Consider the following 18952-nt stretch of genomic DNA (forward strand, 5'->3'; position numbering starts at 1 on the left):
GTCTGACCTACAAAAAAGAAAAGAATTATGAGGCGTCTAATGAAAAAGAAACCAAAACAACAAACCTACAAAAAAAGAAGACTCTGAAGCAACAAAACTGAAACAACCTACAAAAAGAAAAGAATCTGAACCCAACTTACAAAAAAACAAGAAAATTTGAACTGACCTAAAAAAAGAAAAAAATCCTGAATCATCCTACAAAAAGAAAAGGACTCCCAAACTGATCTACAAAAAAGAAAAAAGAAACTGAATATTCTCACAAAAAAAAAATCTGCTGGCCTATGAAATTAAATATAAATAAAAAAGAAAGGGGAATAAAGAATAAACCAAAAAAAATACTTTTTTAAAAAGAGGGGTAACGAAGTTAGGAAAGTTAAAAAAAATTTTTTTTTAAAGGGAGGACGTCAAAGTTAGAAAAATAAAAAATTTTTATAAAGAGGAAATAGAAATAGAAAGAAGAAATTTTTTTTAAAAAAAAAGAAGAGTGGGAATAAAAGAAAAAATTTTTTTTCAAAGGAGAGTGACGAAAAAAAATTTTTTTAAAGTGAGGTACGAAAAAAAAAAATTATTTTTAAAAGGGGGTGACGAAGAAAGAAGAAAAATTTAGAAAAAATAACAAAAATAAGACAAGAGAAGGAGAAAGGAAAGGAAAGACAGAAAGGAAGATCGGAAGATCAAACTCATCAAAGTAAGGGTTTATATAAAAAACAAAAAACGTATCATAACAAAACAATAAACAATCATGTGATCTCGTGTTATGATACGGGATTTTTGTAAAATTATCTTCTAAAAATATTAAGTTTAAAAATTCCGTATACATTCCGCATGATTAATTTTTTCCGTATACATTTCTTATACATTAGTTTTTTTAAAAAATGTTCAAAAATGAATTGCTTATTAAATATACGGAATTTGTATACGGAATCTATAAAAACGTACAAAAAATGTATACAAAACGTATCCTTTCCGTATACATATTTCTTATAGGGACTGACTATATTTATTCGTCTTGGTTTAATTTGAAATTGGAATGTACAAATATATAAGGTATTCTTGCACTCATTTCTTAACATTTTTTACGCCCCCTTTTGAATTGTAAAAATTTAACTGAAATTAGGCAAAGCAAAATTAATTACGCATTAATATACTGTATTATAGATATTTAATATCAAATTGAATACATTTTCAATTTTTGCACAAAAAATTCTGAAACTATGGTATAAGAGTGAACCTTCTACATCAAAGAATTGTTACCGTATTACCGAGAGAAGTCATTTTATTTTGAGCATTACTAAATCTCACCAGCATTAGCAAATTTTAACGGGCAGAGTTTCATGACATTTTTAATTCCGCCCAAAATTCTATCCTAATTCTGGTAAGGTGACAATCATCAGCAGTAATATTCTCTTTAATTTCGTCGTGATTTTTATTTCAAATATTTTTAATATTTATAAATCAACAAAGTTCATAGTAATACATATTAAATTATTATCATTTTTAATTTTTTTATAAACGAAATATAATAATTGGCTAATTGCAAAATAAGTTTAAAACCAAACAAATCATTTATTATTAGAAACTAGTGCATATATTAATGTTTGTTAAGGCGCAGAAACTCATTGTTTTCCAATTAAATCTTTTCGGATTTATAATGTTCCGACGTTACCTTCTTTTAAATAACGGAAAAATCCTTGCATAAAGTAACCGAACTATATTCTTTTGGGTTAAAACGTTGATCTTGCAAAGGCATATGATTTACTGTTTACACGATAAATATTTGTAAATTAATTATTAATAAAAAAATAAATTTATTCGAAGTCAGATGCGCATTTCTAACATCACGTTACTCAACATTGACATTTTAAACCTCCTCACATCTTTTAAGTAACTTTGTAGAACAGGCCATTTTCAGGAATTCACATGAATGCAAATGATACGAGTTTCATACTAAGTTTTCTCGGAAAAACTTGATATTAAGTCGATCTTCAAATGTTTGAACATTGTTCATTCCTTTTGGTTAGCGTATTTGGAATGTAATTACTCCCAATATACAAGGGGAATAAAACGGAACATCCGAAAAACGTTCGGGCTCGCCAGGAAATAAGAAAAAGTACGAATAAAAGCGCCAAAATTAAAGTATTAAAAATATTTCATTTCAGTGGACCACAGGAAGTACCTTGGTACCTTTTCAATAGGTAATTATTAGGGATTATGGAACGAAAAAGCAACTGAAATATTATAACTTGAACAAGCATTTTTGGCTCTTTTATTATCAGAATACTTGGAATACTTGAGTATTTAAAATAAAGTAATATAAATTTGGTATCTTTTCCTTTCTCTGATAAATTTAGTAAGATTTTGAAATCATGTTAATAATTAATATAAGGTACAAGTGTTTTTGGTTTAGTGTCATTAATTTTGCGAAACGAAAAATATATATCTTATGACATCATAAATTTTGGGCTGAGCTAAATTTGTTTGTTTAATTGGACTGTCGGTTGGTAGCACCACATAGATCATAGAATTTATGCGGATAAATTTTTATATGAAACATTTTTGAATAAATTGAAACACAGAACAAAATTGAAACTAAGATTATAAAAATTGAGTAACAATGACAATAATGATAATTTTCATTACCAACGATTAATTTAAACGTATCGTATCACTTTATTTGTATATTATGTAAAACATTAAACAATAAATTTTGCCGAAAAAACTTTAAACCGATCAAACCCTCCTTTTACAAACCCTCAAAATTAATGACGCTAAACCAAAAAAACACTTGTACCTTATAGTGATTAGTAAAAATTTATCTTACTTGATATGTATTACAATTTATAAATATTTTTCTTTTATTTATTTCGTTAAATGATAATAATTTGTTAATATTTGCTAAATAATATTATTTATTTTATTTAAATCAAATTGATTTACTAAAAAAAATCCTTGTTTTATGATACAAAAAAACATGCACAACATGTATTGTATTTATATATTTTATTTTTTTTTAAAAGGTCTCATAACTATTATCGATCCAACATGTGATTGCAGAAAATATGTACTCGGTAAACCTGCTGTATTATTTTCGAGTGTAAAGTATGTAACCAATATTTTACACCTCGAAACTTACTTTTACGTTACATAATAATAATATGTTTATTGTATACGTTACTTGTTTGCTGTAAGCTGTTAATAGCGTTGAATACAGTCAGAACTTTATATAACGATATGTCACGACATATACGAAATTTTTAGAAAATATCGTTATATCAAGATATTTATATGTCCTCACATATAGCGGGAAAATAAAATTTTATCGGTATATCAAGTTTTTAATAGTATATCGGTATATCGAATATCGGTATATCGAGGTTAGAACGTATTATGTATTATTCGGAGTAGTAATATGCTACTGAATTTCAATATCAAATACAATAAAAGAGAGTAAATTATAAATTAAAATCCTTTTTTATTAAAAAAGAAACTCATTGCTTTGTCATTTATAAAACATCATTGAATCTTTCCTTACTAAAGTAATATTTGTAGATGTAAAATTTAAAGTCTGTTTAAAGAATAAAATAAATAATTGCATATAATTTTTTTCATTACGTTGTACATAAAGTACGGTTTAAATCCTGCCTCACAAACATAGTTACAGTATTATGATTTTATATGCAATGCCATACCATATCGTTATACAAAACATTGAATTTAATGTTTAGTATAATAAAATGGACTGAAAATCTTTTATCAATCTTTAATTTTGTAAAGAAACTCAATTAAAAAATATATCTGATATAAAAATGTACATCATATTGATAAATTGAAGAAACTTACAAGCCCAACTTTTAACAGAATAACAATGTATGGCCTTTTTGTTGTTGTTTTTTCCCGCTGTTAAGTTTTTTTTTTGAGGTTCGTCCGTCGAATAAAAAGCGAAAACTTATTCACAGCACAACAGATGCAGCGTCGTCGTCATATCGATCTTATAGATTGTATTCCTATACTCATCCTTCTTGTATAATAGATGTCATATGTCCTTATCATAAGAGAAAATACCCCTAAAAACAATGTATGTCTACTAAAAATGTTCACTAAAAATTGACTCAAAGATATGTTACACATTGTCACATTTAAACAATTTTCCTATAATTTATAACATCTGAAAGTTGTACGACAATAAAATAATTCGATCCAATTCAATTCATTATTATTAAATACGTTGCATATAATGTAGAATATTGTCTACTTATAGCAATGATTATAACATTGTAAAATGATGCCATTTTTTGTTCTATCAAATCTGGGAATAATGTAATTCATTATCAGATAAATACGTTATTAAATCTATTTAACGTGCATGTGCATGGATAAATATTTTTCGAAAATTTACAAGCTGTAAGTTCGAAATACTAGTGATTATCATAAGGGAACTAAGCTCGTAAATAGAAAATTGCTTACATGTAAGTTTTTATGATGCCCCACAAAGATTGGGATTTTAATTTGGTATTATATATAATAATATACTACTCTTCACTTTTGAAATCGGGCTTAGCAAGCTCATATGTTTTGGTCAACATATTTTAAACTTATTTCTAATTCTATGATACCTTCCACAGATATACAGATTATAAACAAAGCCACAGATTATTTATCAATAATGAAGAACGTTTATCCGTCATCGGAATATCCGCGCCTTTTGAAATATAACTAAATATGGGTTATGTCAAGTGATCAAAAAATTTTCCCTTTAATTAAATAAGTTAATTATATATATTATAATATATTATAATAAATAATAAATTGTCTTTGGATAAACACATGCAAATTCGGAGATATTTTTATTTATTTTATATTTTTCTCATTAAAATTATCTTCAAATGATATAAATGAAGACATCTTTAAATGATAAAATTTAAAGAAATCTTTTTTTTTTTCTTGTTATCTGTATCAGAATTAGTATGATTTTAACCACTTTGTTGAAAAGTGTTATAATGGTATTTCATTATATGAATGAAAATGAAACGCTTTGTAAGATAGAAAGCCACCATTTAAATTACTCTTTAGCCACATATATAAGTAAACCATTAAAGGAAATTAAAAAAAAAACTAATATGAACAAAAATAATGATGTAACTATACATTAAACAATCAATTTTTTCTAGATGAATTAGAAGGAGATTAAGGTATGACACTTTATATTAACTTGGCAATAATCTATTGTTGTCTGATCAAAATATTACTATTCTAGTATTATACATATTCACTTACATAAAGGTCAAAGGAAAAATATGTGTCCGTAAGTGTATCAGATGCAAACATTTTGATTATCAAATGGGGAGATACCCCGAAATCCCGAAAGTTATCACAACACTAAGAAATAATAATAATAAAACTTGATATTTTAACAGACAATAGTAAGTTATAAAATACACGTGTAAAAACAGTCACAGTATCAATTTAAACCCTTTTTTTCATTTTATTATTCTACCAATCTAGAAAAAGAAAATATATATTCCTTTTTTGTTCCTTTTTTTCTTGTTACTCCGATCAAATGCCACTTTTACATATATATATTATGTAAATCAATTATTAAACTGCGCTAAATAGTACACTTTTTTCCCGTTTATTAGTTAGTTATGTACTAGCAGATTTATTTTTTTTTTAAATATATATATGATACACATATGATCAAAAACTCACCGTCCAAATTGTTTTTTCGTAACGTATAACGTATTCATAACGATCGTAAAGTAATAAAATCTTTCGCTTTCTGTATTTATACTGAATTGTATTCTTAATCCACTTTTAATTTAATATACAATATAATATTTTTTTTTAGGATAAATATTTACGTAACATATTTTGTGGATAATTTATATAAGAATTTTCTTCACGAGAAAAAAATTATGGAAAATCAAGATTTGCCTCAAACCACAACTTCGGATTCTTTACGTGGAACGGCGATTCAAGCTACACAAATTATCAATTCTGATAAAATCGGGCCTACTAAAAGAAATACAAAGAGAAATATGAGTAGAGCATCCAGAAAAGATCATTATCTTATGCTTAAACAGTTGCCCAAGTTTCCATTGCAAGAAACTACTGGAATCGAAACAGTAGATAATTTTTACCACGGCACGCAATTTGCTACAAATAACAAAAATTCTGAAGGTGAGGAACATTTATATATATTTATATATATATATTTTTCCTAAGAAAAAAAAAAATATTAATGCTTATTTATTTTTATTTAGATGTACAATGGATATGACAAAAAATATATTTCTATTTGTTGGGGTCTTGGGGTTCGCAAGAGAACATGTCACATAAAAATCAACTGGATACGAACAAATATGTGTACAAATTATTATGAATAGTAGTAGTCTTTATGGATTTTTTTTTATTTAGAATTATATGTATTAAACAAAATTTTTAAGGACTGTAATTATAATATTTTATTTCATTATAATTACTCTCTAGTAAATAAGTTAAGTTGTTAAAAAAATAAATTTTATAAATAAATTTCGATATATACTTTTAAATATATGTATGTGGGTTGCTCCAAATAAAATGCTTGTATCGTGTAATTTTACATCAAATTCCAAAAATTTGCCAGCGGGTACATATTATTATAAATGCGTATATAATTCTTTAATAGTAATACAGCTAAGTTCCGCCCTTTCATTATATACGATAAAGAACAAGATTTTTTTTATTTATATAATAATTATGTATTTTAAAATAAAGATCACGGAATCATAAACTCCGTTCTAATCTCATGATATATACCATTTCAAACAAATGAGACTCACAAATAAGTAGAACAAGCAATATACAACATCGCTTATTGGTACAATACATTTAAAATGGGCAAAACTACTGTAAATCCAGAATTTTTAATTCTGAAGTTTGTAGCACGAGTTTTCTTTTTTCTTTTTTCTTTTTTCATTGATTCGGCGGATTCCGATGGGTTCTAATCACTTTTAAGATGGAATTTGAGTTTAAAATCAGCCCAATAATTAATTTAAATGACATTACGCAATAATTATCAAATAAATAAAAAATATTACTAATAAAATTAATAATCCAAACATGAAAAAGGATAAACAAATAAAAAAAAGAAAAAATATCACTAAATGAATAACTTTTTATTACTTTAATTATAAAATTACAAAAGAAAAAGCCTCAATTACAATGGCTGTGTTGTATAATTAAAATAATTAAAATAATTAAAATTAAAAAAATGTATGTATATATAAATCTAGATGATGTGTATGAAACATGAAACAGTGTGTGTGGCAAAATACTACACCACACTTTTTTTTGTCGATCATCTCAAAACAGAGTACGTATCATCTTGATAAGAATACAGTCCAATAGCATTTACTGAGTATATTTTTAAAATACTATAACGAAATTTAATAACTAAAAAAAAAATAAAGAAAAAAAATAAATAAATATCTAGTATATGTTTACTACGTAAACAACCGTTTTGTTTCTTCGAAAAACATTAATAGACTTTTTGCTACACGTGTGAATAGCACGACTTATATTGGTGCAGATCAACAAACAAATAACGTTTTCTTTTTCTCCTTTTTTTTTTAAAAAAAAAAATTTACAAAAGTCATATACGATTATTTGCGGAAGACATAATAAAAATATATTTCAGCAAAACACGTTATGCGGCGGTTTGATAGATATAGATTTAAATCAAAATTTTTTTTTTTTGATTATAAAAATTTTTGTGATAAGGTTTTGTTGATCAAAACCTAAATAAGGTTATTGGTTGATCACGTGTTATTTAATTTTAAATATTATGTACAATGATATAAATTAGTTACTCTAAATTAGAATAATAGAATAATAATATAGTACTGTAATATATAAACAAAAATCATTGTAATTTTCTTTGATAAAAAGAATATTATTTATTCTATTTTTAAGAGATGCAAATGCTGTATTTGTATTCTTCGAAATAGGTTTACGCTTGAACAATGTGAATCACACTACATATATTCACGCATATATACTATACCTTCCTTTATACACGGAGAAGATAACATAAAACGCTGTATTATAGTCTAATACTATTAAGGATATATTACGTGGCATTTCACGATTCCAAAATTCTTTTACACATTATTCTTTTTTGATTTAAATTATTAATTATAGATCTTATAGATTATCATGTACTTATTAATTTATTACTGTGTTATAATTATAAAGTTCTAACAAATCAATAAATATAATAAAGGTTAAAGCTTATTACCAATTTAATAATATGTTCAGCCTTATAAAAAAAATACGTATATAAAAATTTGGCCAAAAAGTGCGTAAAGGGCCTTAATTGGTAAGAATTATTTTATAATATGACTAATTATTATTAAAAATGATACAATATCTCATTTAGATGACGATATAGGTTATTATTTATCTAGTATAAAATTTTTGCGATTTTTTTTTCAGAAGTTTGTCATAATCTATGTCTCGTGATCGTAATTTTTGGCCAGCATTATAGTATTAAGAAAATTAACCACGTGATAATTAGTAAATGAAGACCAGATAAGAGTCCCGATTTTCAGCTTCCTTAGAATAAAGAGTGATTGTTCAAATTACGAACATTTCTCTTTGTCGTTACTAAAATATCGAAAGTCTTTGTGTGAATAGTCATAACACACTTCGAGTCATTTACATTTATCGTATAAATAAACATCAATTAAAATTGAGCTACAAACGCGGGTGCACAACTTACAACTTTAGATCATCAACTAACAAACAAAAAAATAAATCCTGTCCTTCGTCATTAGTTTGTTTGTATCTAAAAAAAACATATTATACGACGTGAGATCTTTTATGTAAAGGAATTTTCTTTAGTTCCTTTTCTCAAAAGAGTCCATTATTAATACATTAATTTTATTATCTGTTATATACGTAAGAATTTTTAATTTTCTCGATTAGATTTGATATTACGAAAGATACTATGAAGGTATTATATTAAAAGTACCGTATATTCGTATATTGCGGGCCATAGTACCCCGGGTATGATACTTGCACTACCACGTCTATAACTCAAATTTTTATTATAACAGCATTATTTCAAAAGCTTGTATAATACGGTAATCAGGAAATTATTTACATCTAATTTCTGAGTAAGATTTGATTCTCTAAATAATAAAATCGAACTTTTTTCACGTAAAAAAAAGGGGGATACTATACATAAGGGGGTACTATGGCCCGCAATATACGATATATTGATATAAAATTTTACGATTGTACATATTGCATTTTTAATTATTCAAATATGTTAAGTAAATTAATAATTATTAATTCATTGAAAGGATAATATAATTTAAAGTAACGCAATATAATTTTTTATTAGAACAAAAAAAAAATCAACTTGATATTAAATATACTATTTATGCATATATAAATGATACACAGCTTATGATAAAAGAAATTTTTTGTGTCTTTATTTATTATACCCGATTATTTCTTATCTTGTGAAAGGAAAAAAGATTGAGAAGTACATATCACCAAATTTCATTATTGACAAGGTTGCCTTGTTTGATTGTTCTACTTGAACCTTATGACTTCCGATTGAACGCCAAAAATACTTCGAGTTTCAAATTCAGCCTTGATGCGTGAAAATTAATTATTTAACTCCGATTGAACGCCAAAATACTTCGAGTTTCAAAAATTCAGCCTTTGATGCGTGAAAATTAATTATTTCGGCAAAAATGGACGAAGTTCTCTGATAAAAATAGTTGAACCAATAGTTGAAAAATAAATATGATTAGAGAATGTGTACAATTTATATTAGGCCAAATAAATATAAAAATCTTTCATTCATTTTATTTATATATAAAAATATTTGTATACAGTATGTACAGTATATATATTATATCTTTCTATAATTTCTAGATTTGATTGTTATTGTTATTATAGTATAAATACTATTGTTTTAAATAAAGTTTAATAAGGTTAAATTTCTTTTCATATCGGATGTAACATGTAAGAAAACCCGAATAAAAAAACAAAAGAAGAATTAGATAATAAATATATTATACAATAAGTTTTAAAACTCAGAGTACGTAATAAATTAATATGATTTTGAAACAAGTTATGTAATTATATGTGAGTTTGTTCATTTTATCCATTTTATCGTATTGAATGTAATTCTTATCTCTTAAATCGTCGAATAAAGAAAACTGAAAAGCCCTAATAAGTAAAAAAATCTAAAACGTATTATTATTAGTTCAAGATATCTGCTATAGAGATTGATCTTTGGTGTAAAATCTCATTTTTCTTTCAAATTTTTCAAATAGAATTTTTCTGGTAATAATCCTGTTGAAATTCATGATATCAAAATTGCACAAATAATACTCAAACAGATAGTGGCTTATGTAGATATGGGCTATGACCTATGAGTATACTGTATATTCTTGAAGTGGTATGACCACTTTTTTTTGATGTTATTAATATGGAATAAATAAAATCTCTATTATTATCTAAAAAAAAAAAAGTATCATGTGATACAATATGTGATCTTTCCCATAAGAGATATTAATATATTGACTTTATTATAAGTTATACACATGAGATTTTTTTTTTTTCTCAATATACAGAAAAATCACTAAATTTTAAATCGTGAAAAATCGCAAAGACGTAATAAAGATATCGTATAAAAAGTAATTTGTTTAAAAATTATTGTTAATTTAAAATTCCGATTCGGTGATAATTTTATGAATATCACTTTTTTTTTTGTTTTATAAAATTTAATTATCTAATAGCTTTATAATTAAAAGCCTATTTAAAAATTATTTCAATGAGTATGTTGAGTTTAAAATAAGCTTAAACTTAAATGTACGTGATGTAATAGTGTATAATATAATGTATTAAAAAAAAACAAACAGTGCACAGTATATACAGTATATGAAAAAGAATTTCATTGTGGATTTGTTTGGATTACACTTAAATCTTATGACTTCTGATAACGCACCAATTCCCCAAATACATATCAGGAGTTAATATGTTAGATTCCTTCTAAAATCATATATACGGTTATGATCATCCAAACGAATGAACATTTTCTTTGATGCGAAAAGTGAATAAAAATAGGGGTTTTTAAAAATAATTAAAACGATTAGGGGAATATGATTGCACAATATACTGTATATTAGGCCGGGTCATGTGAATGATAAGAAATAAAATAAATCTCATCTAATTTATAATTTACACTGTATATATAACTATATTATATATATATATGATTATAATCTTTCTATCAATGAATGTCTCATAAATGTTAATAAAAAGTTATTATATAATTAATTTATTATATAATATAATATTAAAAGTAAAATTTATGTTGTATTTTACGGTAAATTCCGTTCCGTATTTTTAAATTTACATTTCGGAATAGTATTATCGACTAGAAATAATTAACTATCTAGTGATATAAAAAAGTGCAATATGTGATAAGTAAAAAAAATTTGCCAAGTACTCTCCAATAAATTCCAATATATAAAGAATAATTACATAAATGTATTTAAAAGTATCACTTATTTATTATTTATTAAACTTAAAACATTGAGATAACGTATGGTTTTGTGAACATACATTCATTCTTAATTCTTGCTTTTTTAAAATAAAGCAAACCTGAAATGTTTCATTAATCGCTCAATGATCTCATATGAAAATCTAATAATAAGATAATAGACAAATTTGATATGATGCACTCTTTATTATTATTATTCTGGAATATGCGGTAAGATGATTACTTAAACGAGCACTTCTTTGATGCAACGAAAAAATTAATAAATTCATTCATGTAAATAATTTTTTTAAAAAAAAAAAATAAATAAAAATAATTAAGTATGCAAATATAATCTTTGAGCGACAACATGTTTACACTTAAATCAATATGGATGACACAATTTTAATTAAGAAGTGCAGATCATAACAAACAAAATAAAAACCTTCTTTTCTTTTTGTTTATACCTTAAAAAACATTGCAGGTAACGTTCTTTCTATTTGTAAAGACATCTTCTTAACTTTAATTTTCTCTTATAAAAGTCATTAAAGCACTAATTATTAAAATTGTTAGATTTGATTGAAAATATTTCGTAAGATATTTCGACAAAAAAATGTTATATTTGTAAATTTACTAGTAAAACATTTTGTACTAGTGCACTATTGAAGTATTTTATTAAAAAGCATTAAAAGCATTTCATATTACATGCATTTAAAATTCCATCCTGCTTTCTTTTTTAAATATTAATTACATTCTGATTGTGGTATACTTATTTTGATATCACTTATCGCCTTTTTTTGTGTTTATAAAGTTTAATTAATTTTAAGCTTAAATAAATGATCAGCCCGATTTGTTTACAAAAAAATTTAAGCTTTTTTTGTCGTTGAACATTAATAGCGTCATGTTATCTTTTACTATATACCAGATTGCAAGATAACGTTAATATAAATATTTTATTTATTATAATAAAGACTAACGTCTTATTATATTACAAGTCTGTTATTTATATATAATCCAAATTAATTAAATGAAATAAAACATACAGTATTTCTATTTATATATAAAATTAGAAAATTTAATTTTCCAATCGCAGAATTCTTTTAATAACTCTTTTATGATATTTAATTATTTCATAAGTTTCATATTTTAAACAAAATATTTGAAACAATCTTAAATCTTTACTATTGTTCTACTTTCATAACAAATCCCATGACCTTCGAGATAAGAAAATAGCGTTCATCGTAGATTAAATAGATTACGCCAGATAACAATGATTGCAGTCAATTTTTAATTTGTATGCAATAAAATATAAATATACTATTGATTTACTTATACTTTAATTTTAAAAGTACAACCAATATGATTACACGATATATATTATGCAGATAAAGTAATAAAGTTAACAAACATATATAATTGATTTGTTTGTAACAAAGTAATCATCGGGTCGGCATTACGTTGATAAAGTTGATTTTACTATATGAGACGAAGAAATGTATCATTTACATAGTTATTACAATTAAAAATATACATTTATATGTCGGCAATTAGGATACCGTATTATAAAGCACTTTATAGTATGGTATATGTTTATAAATTCTTAATTAAAAGGATTATACATTAAATTTTTTTTTTTTTGTCACTTAATTAATAATTACAAAGGCTAGTATAAAAAAAAATTATTGATTGAATCAGGCACATGATAGATCAGGTGCTTTTTTATTCCCATGCGTTAATGCTATTTAACATCAAGAGTTTCAAGTAAAATTAGATAGAAGGTACAATTTGATGATGCATATATATATATATTGCACTAAGTTTATTGTATAATTAATTAGGTTATACGCTTTTTAGAAACGTTTATGGTTGACAATGAATCCGTATTAATATTATAATCGGAATGAGTCATTATTAACAGCGGACAGCGGTGAACAAAAATTTCAAATATAAAGGGACATTTTTTTTCCAAACTCAAAAACTCATCTTTTTTTTTTTTATCTAAATAAAATTTTTTTTTAAAAAAAAAAGATCTATAAAAACAGATCCAAATAAAAAAAGATCATAATAAAATCAAAATCGAAAAAAAAGACCGAGACACAATAATACGTTACAATATGGCTTCAAATAACTCTCCAATTAACAAAGATAGAACATCAGCAAAAACTCCAAGAAATAATGTTGATCTAAGGAGACAGAAGCGAAAACAACGAAATATGAACCGAACTGTAAGCAGATTACACGTTCACCAAAATACATTAAACCTCATTAAGAACCTTCCTCGACAAATAATTACTAATGATGATCCATTGATAAATTTTTTTTTCAATGGATCACCATCAACTTAGAGAATAAGACTTATTTATACGTCATTAGATTAATACTAGACACTTTATACATAAATACGTTCGCTTAGTCAACTTTTGATCATGTTATTACATCATATGATTTAAAATCTCTTAGATTACCTATTTTATATATAAATGTATCCTAAATTATTATTATGCATAAAAAATTTTTTACTTTTCAGTTATAGAATTCTTCTTATAATTCTTCATTAAAATTAAGATAAACAACTGAATGTTTGTCGATAATTACTTTGTGGTCTACATTTTTTTAGCCTTTATTAATTTCAATATTATGTAGATTTTATTTGTATTTGCTGTGATGGACTCACAATGATTTAAAATGATTTAAATAAACATTATCTTTTACATATAATATAAAAGTCCGAATTTACCAGGTATTATGCAAAAATTTTTTAATAAATGATCGTCATCCGGAACTCGGCGAAAAAAAAATTGAGTTAATATATTTCCCATAATTTTGTGCATTTAAAATAATAACAAACAAAAATTACCTAAAATGATTTTCCTCATCTTAACCTAAATTATTTTTAGTTTTTTTACAGCTAATTTTAGGTAACATATTACTTTTTTTAATTTTTAAATACTAATTTAGGATTTGTTTCGGATTTTTATTAGCTGTACGCCCTAGCCTGTAAATAAAAAATTTATTCCATATTCTTTGTAAAATCTCGTGAATCTGTTTCAAGTAGAATAGGTTTCATAATGGAATATCAAACCTTCTTTTGGGGACGCTTCTTTTCAGGGCCGGAATTACATAATCCAGACAGAATTATTCAAAAAGGAAAGAATTACCCGAATTTTCAATACCATAAAGAGTAAGGCCATTGCCTGAATTTCGATAAATTTCTCTGTAAGGATTAACACATGCATATTCTTATCTGTTATTATACCATAAACATTGAATAATAATGAAATATTACTATAAAATGCTTAGTAGCTATTGTATATGTAATGTATATGTTTTAACGTTAATGTATTCCTAAAATTTTTTTATCTATAGACAAAAGGTTAAAATCTATCAATCACCATAAATGAATCATACAATGACTTTGAGTTAATTATTTTTGTTACAAAGTTCAACTAATCAAGTAATTAAGGTTATTATTTTTACACCAAAGTTCGACTATAGTTTGCAAAACTTTTAATACGTGACGGATTAGTTGTTTGTGTTGCCCATGCGTTTTACGTTCTAGACCGATAATCTTTCCGTTAAAAGATAATTGATAGGATTGAATAAATTGATAAATAGGGTTAACTTGATGCGCAACCGGTTGCTGCGATTGTAACATTTCACTTGAAGACTTTAACGATAAATTCATGTTAATATTTATGCATATCTGGATGAATCCGTCATTTATTATTTTTTTTTTATGAATATATAATGTATTTATTGGAAGTTTGAATTATCTAATTATTGTTTGTTTATTTTTTTTTTCAACCTAACTAGTACCTACTACTATCTCTGATATGCATACATAAATGAATGATAACATCCATCATATCTTCAAATTAATACATCATCATATTGTTTCTCGACATATTACAAATGGTCCATAAATATTATATTATAAAAAATTTTAATAATTGCACTCATTTACTTAATATTCTTAATTCAAGTAAGTTAGTTTCGTTCGGATCATATTTTTATACGCTTGTCTAACTTGTTTATAATTAATTTATCAATTTTCCAATTATATATTGACTTTATTATGTACATAATGAATATTCTGGAAATAAATGAAGTATATTTAAAACTCCAATTTAACACTTATGTATTGCATTAATTTATTTTTTCAACGAATAGATTTTTTTAAACGTTAAATTAAACTTACTTAACACCCACCAATCATTTAGATCAAAAAATACGTAGAATATAATACCAAACAAATGAGCGTCAAGATAACAGAAGAATAGTTATTCCGAGAACTGTGAAATTAATATCTACTATTTTGTCAAAATACACCAATGAACTGCATTAATACATATCGTGTAATAACAATTACTGCGCCATTACTCAAATTTTTTCTTTTTAAAAAAAAAATTATATATTGTAGAAATTCCAACTAAAATTGGAACTATGAGCTTTAGCTTCAATCTATTACAAAAAAAAAAAAAAATTAATTTAAAATGCTGATAAGAATTTACACATTTTCAAAATCTTAAATTTAAAAATTACCCGGCGGTTTTCTTAGAAACTTTGATTTAAAAAATTATTTTCCCGAGTAAAATTTGATCTTTATAGATTTTGAAAAGAAATTAAATGAAACCTAAGTCTCTAGTTAATAAATTAAAAGGTTTTGTAAATACTGGTCGTAAAATTTGTTCTTATTGTAAATTATGATGTAAAAAATGTGATCCATTTAGAATGATTGAAGGATGGATCAGTGGAAATGATGTTGTTGATAAATTTATTAAAAGATGGAATTTATGAAGCATCATTTGATGTTGATACTTCCGTTGGCGATATTTTTTATGACGATTATTATGACATTATGAAATTTGGTCCATCATGTCTAGAATGGGTACCATTTAATAAATTTAAAAGTATAAAACTAATTGGTGAGTGAGGATTTTTCAAAGTATATTCTGCAACGTGGATTAATAGCAAGGAAAAAATTAGATTCAAACCCTATGAAAGTTGCTTTAAAAGGTTAAATGGATTCACAGGATATATCAGCTGAATATTTAAATGAGGTACTGTATATTTATATCTTTTTTTCTTACTAATACACACACCCACCGGCAGTCTCGATAAACCGGATCTTCGATAAACCGGAACCTTCGATTTTGTCGGAGTTGTATAATACCATATTTTGCTGTTAGTAAGCACCCCCCAAAAATAAGCACCCCGGCCAGAATTATGAAAATCTCGGCCGGAATTAAATGCAAAAAAGGGGTGCTTATAAACCGCAAAACACGGTAATTGATTTATTTTCGATATTGATATATCGGATTTTTCTATTGCAACGGATGGGTTTATCGAGAGTGTCTGTTCCTATAAATTCACCACATTATAACAACAAATGATAAGATCGGAACTATCGCTATAGTAAATTTTTGGGGCAAATTTATTATGATTTTTTATCATTTTGGAATCTGAACTGCGTATATAGGTAAGTCATAAATATTAAAATATAATTATTTAATTTATTTTACTGCATATGTACATATTGCTAATTAGGTATTTTTTGACAAATTTTCAAAGATTTTTCTTTAAAAATATAAAAGGTACTTTCATATAACAACGAATGAAATTAATTGACAATCCGGCACTATCGCTATATAAACGTATTAGTAAATTCTGGGGCAAATTTATTATGATTTTTTTATCATTTTGGAATCTGAGCTGTGTACATAGGTAAGTCATAAATATTAAAATATAATTATTTGATTTATTTTACTGCATATGTACTGTACATATACCAATTAGGTATTTTTTGACAAATTTTCAAAAGATTTTCTTTAAAAATATAAAAGGTACTTTCATATAACAACGAATGAAATTAATTGCCAATCCGTCACTATCGCTATATAAACGTATTAGTAAATTCTGGGGCAAATTTATTATGATTTTTTTATCATTTTGGAATCTGAACTGCGTATACGCCCTATAAAAAAAATTCTGGAAAAAAATTTCGATAAATGATCATCTTTCTAGTTTTTTATTCCGAAGAAACTCAGACACGTGATCATTTTTCTAAAAAATTTTTTATAAGGTATAGGTAAGTAAATATTAAAATATAATTATTGATTTATTTTACTGTATATGTACATATATCAACTAAGTATTTTTTGACAAATTTTCTAAAATATAAAAGGTACTTTTCTATAAGCTCAAAAAATTAATTATGCACAGTAGATTCAGACTATTAGTAATTTTATTATAGGTGTCGTAGAAATTGATTACGGCATATAAAGCTTATACCGTACCATTCTACCACAATTATGCCGCAATTATTTTTTAAATTATTGAATGCCGATCTTTATATTTTAAGGCCAAATTCCCATTTTGCCGTAATGCCGTAATTATAAAATACGGCATTTCGACGACACCTATAAATTTTATTAAGTACCATCAAATTATAAAAATAGTGCCGTTCTTATCCGGACTGCCAAATAATAGAGTTACAATATTTAATTTATATTAATTAAATCTATAATTATTAGTATTATTTATTTCATGGGGAATTGGGAATAATAGAGTTTTTTTCCCGAAGGGAAAAAACCCCTAATATTCCCCTTCCCATGAAATAAATAGGTAATCTCCTGGAGTGTCACTCATTAAATATTAACTATTTTAAACTTAATTATTTTAAACTAAAATTAATAATCTCCCGACTATCTGTATGAGGCTGGGAAATAAGTAAACGAATATCCCCGGTCATTTATAAACTAAGCTAATCACTCGCAATTTAAAAAATTAGTATGAAGGTGATCATGAGTGACACTTAGTGCGACAGGGGATTATATACTTTATTGTTTTTAAGAATGTGAAGATTTCTCGATCATTATATTTAAGAAGTAATATAAATTTACAACAGTACGTACTGTATATTCTGCTAATATTTATTGGATTAAAGGCAAAGATGATGAGAATCAACTTTGAGGGACGCAAAAAAAGTGCCATGATAATTACTTTACTATCAATGTAGACTTTTTTGATAACCATATAAAAACCCTATCATAAGTATGTTATAAAATTCATGAGCGTCAACCTGCATATTTATAACGTATATTATTATTAGTATGATTATAATAGATATTATATTAATAAAATAATTCCACCACAATAATTACATAATTAAATAATAAAATTCGTTAAATGTATTTTATATTATTTTATTATGTAATCCTTCTCCTGTACATCTGTGTAATGAAATGCACTCTAGGTTGCTAATCAACGGGTGAAGATGATACATCCATAATCTTCAATTTGAAACTTATCTATTTAAAGAGCAGACCAAAAATCGAAGATGAGGCCTACAAAATAGACAAAAGAAGAAATGGTTAGTTTTTCAAAGCAAAGTTAACAACCTATTTTGAAACT

The 18952-nt window shown here is 25.2% G+C and overlaps 2 protein-coding genes across 2 annotated transcripts; both read left to right on the forward strand.

Annotated features, from left to right (window-relative positions):
• Window positions 1–5912: 5912 nt before the first annotated feature.
• OCT59_014898 (uncharacterized protein) lies at window positions 5913–6277 on the forward strand (the record flags this gene model as incomplete). Its single annotated transcript, XM_066150313.1, has 2 exons — window positions 5913–6177; window positions 6261–6277. The coding sequence occupies 2 exons, from the start codon at window positions 5913–5915 to the stop codon at window positions 6275–6277; spliced, it is 282 nt and encodes a 93-aa protein (XP_066002491.1).
• Window positions 6278–13653: 7376 nt separating this feature from the next.
• On the forward strand, window positions 13654–13884 carry OCT59_014899 (uncharacterized protein; the record flags this gene model as incomplete). The annotated part of the gene is made up of 1 exon (XM_066150314.1): window positions 13654–13884. The coding sequence occupies one exon, from the start codon at window positions 13654–13656 to the stop codon at window positions 13882–13884; it is 231 nt and encodes a 76-aa protein (XP_066002492.1).
• Between the last annotated feature and the right edge of the window lie 5068 nt (window positions 13885–18952).

The sequence above is a fragment of the Rhizophagus irregularis genome, chromosome 22 (assembly GCF_026210795.1).
Source record: "Rhizophagus irregularis chromosome 22, complete sequence".
NCBI classification, from domain to species: domain Eukaryota; kingdom Fungi; phylum Glomeromycota; class Glomeromycetes; order Glomerales; family Glomeraceae; genus Rhizophagus; species Rhizophagus irregularis.